A 9,849-nucleotide genomic window follows, 5' to 3' on the forward strand; every position below is an offset into this window, starting at 1 on the left:
AAGAGTGTTTTATTGTCATGTGTCCCAGATAGAACAATGAAATTCTTACTTGCTGCAGCACAACAGAATATGTAAACATAGTATGATATGACAAACGAGAAAGAGAACAGGAAAGCTAATTGTGAATATATACACATACTCACAACATAAATATATATATATATATATATATGGATGTTACAGTTTTCAGGTTAATTTGCTTGGTATAATTGTAAATTGACCCTAGTGTGTGTAGGAGAGAGCATGCTGACCGGTTGCATCGTGGCTTGGTTCGGCAACTTGAGCGCCCTGGAGAGGAAAAGACTACAAACAGTAGTAAACACTGCCCAGTCCATCATCGGCTCTGACCTTCCTTCCATCGAGGGGATTTATCGCAGTCGCTGCCTCAAAAAGGCTGGCAGCATCATCAAAGACCCACACCATCCTGCCCACACACTCATCTCCCTGCTACCTTCAGGTAGAAGGTACAGGAGCCTGAAGACTGCAACAACCAGGTTCAGGAATAGCTACTTCCCCACAGCCATCAGGCTATTAAACCTGGCTCAGACGAAACTCTGATTATTAATAACCCATTATCTGTTATTTGCGCTTTATCAGTTTATTTATCCATGTGTGTGTATATATTTATATTATGGTATATGGACACACTGATCTGTTCTGTAGTAAATGCCTACTATGTCCTGTGTGCTGAAGCAAAGAAAGAATTTCATTGTCCTATACAGGGACACATGACAATAAACTCACTTGAATTTGAACTAGGACAGCGTTAGTGTGCGGGGATCGCTGGTCGGCGCGGACACTGTTGGCCAAAGGGCCTGTTTCCATGCTGTATCTCTAACCTTAACTGAACTAAACTTGCAGTTAGACTGCCTTGTGTATAACTGGACATTCTGCTCAATAGATCCACCTCCAGCATCTCACCAAATCATCTCCACCCTGCTCCCCTTCTAAGTGCATTTCTTCCCTGCAGGTGTGCAGTGGCTCTGGATAGCTGGATGTTGCCACTGTCGGAAGAGATGTATTCCAAGGATCCCGGTCTTGTGTTTTTCATTAACTCTGAAAAGTTCCAGACGGAAGACACCATTAGGAAGATGGGGCGGCTGCAGTCCATGAACGACAAGATCAAGATTATCACCATATTGTAAGTACAGAGAGGTGAAATATCCGGGCTGCATGCTATTGAAATATTCCAGTAGAGATTTTCTGCTGTACCAAAGATAGACACAAAATGCTGGAGTAATGCAGCGGGTCAGGCAGCATCTCTGGAGAGAAGGAATAGGTGACGTTTTGGGTCGACCCAAAATGTCACCTATTCCTTTTCACCAGCATGTTCTCCAGGGATGCTGCCTGACCTGCCGAGTTACTCCAGCATTTTGTGTCTTTTACAATTAGAGTTGGCTCTCTAACGTGTAACGTTGAGGAACATTTTTCATTGCCTGGCGGTGGAGGCCGGTTCTCTGGATACTTTCAAGAGAGAGCTAGATAGGGCTCTCGAAGATAGCGGAGTCAGGGGATATGGGGAGAAGGCAGGGACGGGGTACTGATTGCGGATAATCAGTGCTGGCTTGAAGGGCCGAATGGCCTACTCCTGCACCTATTGTCTATTGTCACCCAACAGATTATGAAAATCTGAAACTTCCCCTTCCTCAAAAGGCTGCAGGTTCTCAAAGGGTAACTGAAGATTTTCAAGACTTCATGCAACAGCTTTATATTTGATGATGCAGAGCAATTTAATAGAGCTGGAGTTCAAATCGATCACGGGCTGGATAAATGACACGCGTTTCTTAATGATGTTCTCCGGCTCCTAATATTCCAGCGTAACTATAATTCTCTCAAAAAATCTATGCTGCTACGTCAATTCTCTGATGGGCGACATTGCAGTCTTGTACGTCTGAGTTTGCGGATAAAACATTAAATCAATGTCCTATCAACCAACTCTCCAGCTTGGTGCAAGAGGACCCATAAACTATTCGAGAAGCCTCCCGGTCAATATCCATTCCTCAAATCAGCATCAGAAAATCAAATTATCTAGTCATTATCCCATTCCTGAGAGCAGTTTGGCTGACATCCCCTGCATTATTATGAGCATACCTCACAAGTGCTCCAGTGCTCTGTGCTCTCCAGATTTCAGAAGGTGTTTTATTTTAAATGTTTCTTTGTGCTCTGCTGGTTCCAACCTCCAATATTCCGACTTGCTCCGACTATCGTCTCATTCCAGTGGCAGCATTAATTACCACAAAAGAGGACAATGAATCACATTCCAGCTTTGTTCACAAATTGGTACCTGTACCACCCTAACAAATTATAGTCACTTCAATTTGCTTTCATGTTACAATTGATCCAATTGCTCCGACTACTCCCTATCCCGGGCATCTTGCCAAGCAGTGCACTCTTTCCAATTCTGGCCTCCTGTGTACCTGAGATTTTCATTCACTGAAAGCTCTATATTTAAGAGGGAGTTGGGTGTGGCCCTTGTGGCTAAAGGGATCAAGGGATATGGAGAGAAGGCAGGTACAGGATACTGTGTTGGATGATCAGCCATGATCATATTGAATGGCGGTGCAGGGTTGAAGGGCCGAATAGCCTACTCCTGCACCTAATTTCTATGTTTCTATCTTCGGAGCTCGGGGCCAGGACAGTTGGAATTCCCTCCAAGCTTTTCTGTCCCTCGACTGTAAGACTGTCTGTACAAGATAACTTTGAGAAAGCTTTTAGTCATCTTTCCTTTGACTTCCTCGCTTGGGTTAATGTTAAGCATTATGGAGATGATCAATTTGGGCGGGTTCTGCACCACAAGGAAGGGAGCAGACCAGTCAGAAGAGGAGAAACGCCTGCACAAAGTATGATAGGATTGAGGATAAGGAAAGAATTTGATCACAATTACAATCAATCACACTAATACTTTATTAGCCAAGTATGTTTTGCAACATACGAGGAATTTCATTTGCCAAGTCAGTCATACAAATAAAAAGCAACGGAACACTCAAAATACATATTAACATAAACATCCACCACAGTGACTCCTCCACATTCCTCACTGTGATGGAAAGCAAAAGAAAAAGTTCTGATCTCTTCCCTTCTTTGTTCTCCCGCGGTTGGGGGCCTCGAGTCCTTCATTGACGGGGCGATCTTGACCCCCCGTAGCCGGCGACGTTTGGGCCCTCCGCATCGGGGTGATCAGCTCCCGCATCGGGGGGGAATGTCAGCTTTTAAAACGCACTAACATTTTTTTTAAAGAAGAAAAACCAGACAGACTGTTGGCGGGGCTGCCAATCGTGCGGCTCAGACCTGCAATAATGTAAATACCGTCTACTGCCTCGAGAGATGATTCAGATGCTCATGCTGAGACTGTTCTGTGAATAAACACAACAGCAATTTTTATCCATTGAAATAAGCAGTAGCGTTTGGTGATAAAACAATTAAATGCACTTGCAGAGAGATGGCTGATAGTAATGGTTTGGAGTTGGCATTTCTCAAGGAGAACGTGGACTTCTAGGCTGTCTGGACCATTGTTCTGTTCACGGAGGTGCTTATACTCACGGTAATTGCTCCATTGGTTCTTGTTTTCAGGGGGTCAGTGCATCAGAGCATGACGGACTTCACGTTGCTGACTGGAAATTTGCTCAGCTTGGCATTTGAGACCAGGGGAACCATCGATCCTCTGGTGGGTCTCAAAATCATCCAGAAAGCATCATTAGCCTTCCTGCAAAGACACCTAGGTAAGGTCCGACAGTATCATGAGCTACATTAAACCCATCATGTATGCGCCTGGCTTTTAAAAGAGCTGTCAAAGCGTTCCCCGCTTATTTTCCCAGATCTTCCCAGTTTTATTCCCCTTTGAAAGACACGGTTGATTCTGCCTCTTCAGACTGTGCTTTTCAGACCGTGATAACACGCGAGACCTTGAGAACAAACTCTCCTGATTGCCTGACTGCTCTGCTGTTGTCGTGTTGTTTATTCATTTATGGGGAAAGGGTTTTGCTGGTGGGTATTTGGCACCATGGTTGTTGATGAAGCCTTCATTTGCTGCCCATTCTCCAATGCCCTTGGGAGTAGTTGTAGCCATCTCCAAGAGCCGCCTGCAATCTCGACAGTGAAGATGCCTGGGACGGCAGGCACGGTGGTGCAGCGGTAGAGTTGCTGCCTTGCAGCGCCGGGAAGACCCGGGTTCGATCCCGACTACGGGTGCTTGTCTGTACGGAGTTTGTTCGTTCTCCCCGTGACCTGCGTGCGTTTTCTCCGAGATCTTTGGCTTTCTCCCACGCTCAAGACTTACAGGTATGTAGGTTTATTGGGTTGGTGTATGTGTAAATTGTCCCTAGTGTGTGTAGGATGGTGCTAGTGTGTGGGCTTCACTGGTCGGCATGGACTCGTTGGGCCGAAGGGCCTGTTTCCGCATTGTGTCTCTAAACCAGACTAAACGTAAAAAATGCTGGGTTGGAGTCCCAGTTATGGATCCAGTGATGATAAAGGGTGAGCGGTATATTTCCTGGACAGAATGACATGTGGATCAGAAGGGGGCTTGTGGTAGATTTGGAAGTTTTGGCCCCCCAAGTCCGCACCGACCAGTGATCCCTGCACACTAACACTATCCTACACACACTATGGACAATTTACAATTATACCAAGCCAATTAACCTACAAACCTGTACGTCTTTGGGGGTGTGGGAGGAAACCGAAGCACCTGGGGAAAACCCACAGGGTCACGCTGAAAACGTACAAACTCCGTACAGACAGCGCCCGTAGTCGGGATCGAACCTGGGTCTCTGGCGCTGTAAGGCAGCAACTCTACCGCTGCGCCACCGTGCCGCTCCTAGTTGCCACTGCTTCAAAATCGTCGCAGTTTCACAGCGGCATGAGTGAACTTACACCACTGAGAATCAGGATAGGCAAAACATCCTGGCTTCATCAGCAACGCCTGTGTTCTGAGACTCTGAGTTTATTTAAGAAATGTCCTCGCTCAGCTTGGTGATCAGTGACATCTAGAGGTCAGTGCTGGAAGTGGGTGTCTGAAGAACGGACTTGACTTGAAACGTCACCTATTCCTTTTCTCCAGAGATGCCGTCTGACCCGCTGATTTACCCCAGCTTTTTGTGTCTATCTTCGTCATTCACCTTGTGTCTGACTAAGCCTGACAAAGCGAGAGAAACAGTTAGAAATTACATTGGTAAAATTATTGACCACTTTCTGATTTTAATTTTTAGATCTACCAAAGGATTTTAATCAATGGGACGATCTTGTGGAAGGAAAAGGTGTCCATATCGTTTCCGAGCCTCGCCTTTGACTTAAAGGCGTGGGGCCTTTAACAGAGCATGCAACTGGTTCCTTCGTGTGAAGTCTGAATGGAGGCTCCACCAGAGGCTTGCTTTCCAAAGCTTGAATGTTCATACCTTGTTTGCAGGATCTAGAAAGATACTGACTGCAAGACTGCATGAGTGTGATTAGGCTGCATGCAGAGCGCTGCACTTTTTTTCCTCTGCCTATTCCCGTCCTTACCAGCAGGGTCCTTTTCAACTGCTTACTGATTGACTGAAGAGCTCCTCAAATTGTGATGCGGGTTCTGACTCCAGCCATATAGCCGAAGAGACCTGAGCTTTACTGCACATCTGCTCCAAAAATACTGCAAGCAGCCACATCGACCTCGCAAAAAATCTCATCTCTGTCAATGTGAACAATTCTTTTCCAATTAATACATGCAGACATTCATCTCCATCTTGTCTGCTACATGGTGGGATGCAAGCATGATCTTCGCCAACAATGGTTCAATGATCTTTATCATCATATGTACCAAGATACAATGGAATTCCTTGTTTATCATCATTTCAGTCAAGTCATACTATACATGAGTGCAGTCATGAATAACGACTACAGCACCATGAATATTAATGCAAGAATATTATGTATATTAGACTTCACTGAGGAAGTACATAGGAATCGCCAAATTTCTGATGCCACTCATTCCCTTCAAGTTTCAAGTTCTAAATCACAATTAAAACACAAAAATACTTGTACTGTAACACCAGGATAAGCGCTCAACCCAGAAAACCAAGCCCAAAGCCAAAGTACTATCTACAACGTCTTCAAGAGAGAGTTAGAAACAGCTCTTTGGGCTAACAGAATAAAGGGATATGGGGAGAAGGCAGGAACAGGGTGCTGATTCTGGATGATCAGCCACGATCATATTGAATGGTCGTGCCAGCTCAAAGGGCTGAATGGCCTGCCACGGCACCTATTTTATTCATGTTTCTAACTTATTATACAAAGTTACTCTAAGGACAATAACTAACTCCATACGCAATAATCAGCTACCTATATGTTAACAAGCACTTTTTTTTTTAAACTGATCGTGTCGTTACAAGTATATCTTTGGGGTCATAAGGTGGGCACCTCCCTTCACTGGGGTTTCATTGCATTAACAGTATAGTGTCTGACTTTGGCCTTAAAGACCAGGGGTTCCCAACCTTTTTTGTCCTGTTTACCCCTGGCAACCTTAATAGCACATAACAATGTACAACTAATGATGAACAGATACCAGAATACACAGTCAATGAGAGAAAATATGTATAAATCCAGAATCAACAAATTTACCCCCTGGGTAGGTGAAATTTACCCTGGGGGTAAATGTACCCCCAGCTGGAAACCCTTGACCTAGAGAAACACTTGGAAGCATTGGGAGGTACCACTGTTGCACCAAAACCTTCCAGATCCACTGGCAGGATAAACAAACCAGCGACTGCCATGTCTCCCACAGCAGATTGATCCACTGGCAAGACCACCATGGAAGAGGAATTTGTAGATCCAAAAGGATTGCTTCTTAACCCAATGTGTAATAGAACATACCTGAAATAGATTACTTTAGAATTGATCATGTTAATGAGGGAGGATTAACAAAAGATCGTGTAGCTGGGTAAACTCTGGAAGTAATGATTGCTATCAATGTACAAGAGGTGAACAGCCCAGTCTGAAACCAATATTCTGGCCTTAAGTATGGGTAATTGTATACGTCTGAAGAAGAGTTTTTCTGAAGTTGATGGGTGCTTTAGATGCTCAAAGGGATCTGGGTGTGCATGTACAAAATTCATTCAATGTGAAAATGCAGGGGAACAAATGATTTGGAAGGCAAATAGTGAGTTAGCTATTATAATAAGATTGGACCACCGCCCATGGACGCCTAATTACTATTGGTTCATCCCTTGTTGAGGGTACACCTGGAGTGTTGTACACAATATTGATTTTCTTACCTAAGAGAGGATGCACTTGCCATAGAGAGAGTGCAGTGAAGGTTCACTTAGATGGTACATCTATGAAACACACCCTTTGGCCCACTGTCAGAAGTTCATAGGAGACATTTGACCCGAGGTCATAGCCCCATCGAGACCACTCTGCCATTCAATCATGGCTGATCTGGCTGCACCAACCATCGATTGCCTGACCGTTTGTTGGATTGGTTGCAGATATGGTGGCTTTTACCATTTGAAGAGAGAGAGAGAAAGAGAAAGCGCACTTTTGAAGAAGGAGATAAAATGGGCTTTTTCAGATTCGGAAGCATGAGAGGTGATCTGATCGAACGTGTCAAAATTCACAACCGGGCTGGATGGCGGGAGAATGTTTTCTCTGGCTGAGAGGTCTAGAACCAAGAGTCATAGTTTCAGAAGAAGGGTTTCGAGCCGAAACGTTGCCTATTTCCTTCGCTCCATAGATGCTGCCTCACCCGCTGCGTTTCTCCAGCATTTTTATCCACTGTCACAGTTTCAGAGTAAGGACAGAGACAAGGAGATATTTCTTTGTTGAGAAAGACGAATCCTTGGAATTCTCCACACTAGACACCTGTGGAAACTTGTGTGTTCAACACAGCAATAGATTGCAGGATACAGGAACCTTTAATGTACGTCCTCGATGGAAAGTGCATCCTTTCTTCAATATTAAGAGAATTAAGGGATATGATGATAGTGGAGGAAAATGGCGCAAAGGTGGAACAGCCATGATGGTGGTGTGGGCTCCAAGGGCCACATGGTCTACTCCAGCTCCTTGTTGATATGTCCCAATGCAGTGGGAGCAAGGTTCTCCCATTTCACTAACTGGGACAGGATTGTGAAGTATGACGTCCTATATATAATTGTAAATCCTTCTTACAATTTAATTAAATGTGAATTCAAACAAGAAATTAAGGTTGGATATGTTTTTGTGCTTTTAAACTTGGAGGGTAATCATCTTCAAGGACTGGTCTCTGCTTTGATTTGTTTGCTTGTCTTAGTGAAGACAAGGTGGAGAATGAAGGGATTTGATGCCTGATTCCAGATTGGAGATGAGTGGCTTCTTCATTGACTCTCCACACAGTATTAAACCTGAAAGTCAGTCACAGTCTGCGGAATTAGTGTCACTTGAATGGAAGGACTCTCATTTGTTTATACAGCCTTGGGATGTCCCAATGGCATTGGTGCCAGTGAAGGTCTTTGTGAAGTTGCTGCAGTTTAGCAAGCGAGACAGCCAGCTTGCTGCAGCTGAGATGCTGATGATGATAAGATCATCTGCGCCGGTGATGTTGAAGTCTAACTTGCTGTAGTTTCATACAACCATATGACCTTTTACAGTCAGCCCGAGAAACTTCTTGCCCTGAAAGGTATTACTGAACTCATTGCTTTACGGGAATTCCGTAGCTTTCCTGACTTTTATTAACTTGTATTCAGTTAAATGAGCCAGTGGGATTTCATTTGGGGTTTTTGAACATTCCTGGCAAGGCTGGAAGTTATTATCTATCATCAGTAACCGGGCGAAGGCATTAGCTGAACGTGTTGTTGATTTTGATAATTGGGTGAATAGATGCCTCGCAAGGGTAAATTGTCTCAAATGCTTGACAATGAACCAATGCAAAGGATGTACCAGGGGAGATGGTGGGGAGGGAAGATTGTGTGTGTTCATTGAGCCTGATCCCATGGCTTCAAGCGGTGTGCCCAAAGGGGTTTGGATAGAATCACGGATGTGCGTGTCATCCTTTCACTTACAACCACTGGGACTTGACAATGGCGCCAAACTGGCGACTCTGTATACTTCAGTCTGAAGAAGTGTCTCGACCCGAGACGTCACCCATTCCTTCTCTCCAGAGTTGCTGCCTGTCCCGCTGAGTTACTCCAGCATTTTGTGTCTATCTTCGATTTAAACCAGCATCTGCAGTTCTTTCCCACAGACTCTGTATACTGTCTCAGTGTACCACTGCTGTACACTTGTACTGTATCTAAGATGCTTCTCTAACATGTATCTCAGTGCTTATGTGTAGTGATACCTGTACTGAACTGTGTACAAAAATGAATTTCACTGTACATGTGACAAATAAATACCATACCATACATCAGGATGAAAGAGCATTCTATACATTGCCAGTTATGGTGATGAAGTGGAGGGGCGCAGCGAGGAGCTAGTAGTGAGGAGAAAATTCCGGGAATTCCCGAAGGAACTTGTACTTGAGGCACTATTACCCAGAGATTCATCCCGAGTCAATACTGCACATTGTTTCAGTTTAGTTTAGTTTATTGTCATGTGTACCAAGGTACAGTGAAAATCTTTTGTTGTCTGCTATCCAGTCAGCGGAAAGACAATACATGATTACACTCGAGTATTTACAGTGTATAGATACATGATAAGGGGTTGACGTTTAGTGCAATGTAGAGCCAGCAGAGTCCGATCAAGGATAGTCCAAAGGTGACTAAAGAGGCAGACAGTAGTTCAGCACTGCAGGGTAGAAAGGGAGTTCGATTCCGGTAGGCAGTAGGAGCAGGAGTAGGCCATTTGGCCCTTCGAGCCAGCACCGCCAATCAATGTGATCATGGCTGATCATCCCCAATCAGTACCCCG

At 44.5% G+C, this 9,849-nt stretch overlaps 1 protein-coding gene across 1 annotated transcript in view; it reads left to right on the forward strand.

Moving 5' to 3' along the window:
• LOC129709843 (platelet-activating factor acetylhydrolase 2, cytoplasmic-like) overlaps positions 1-9,392 on the forward strand; it is a 28,931-nt gene extending 19,539 nt beyond the window's left edge. Inside the window, exons 9-11 of the mRNA XM_055656456.1 lie at positions 971-1,141; positions 3,571-3,719; positions 5,205-9,392. Coding sequence (XP_055512431.1) covers positions 971-1,141; positions 3,571-3,719; positions 5,205-5,284 — 400 coding nt within the window. The 3' untranslated portion in view covers positions 5,285-9,392. The remainder of the gene's footprint in view (positions 1-970; positions 1,142-3,570; positions 3,720-5,204) is intronic.
• Positions 9,393-9,849: the final 457 nt, after the last annotated feature.

This window comes from Leucoraja erinacea, chromosome 26 (assembly GCF_028641065.1).
Source record: "Leucoraja erinacea ecotype New England chromosome 26, Leri_hhj_1, whole genome shotgun sequence".
Classification (NCBI taxonomy): domain Eukaryota; kingdom Metazoa; phylum Chordata; class Chondrichthyes; order Rajiformes; family Rajidae; genus Leucoraja; species Leucoraja erinaceus.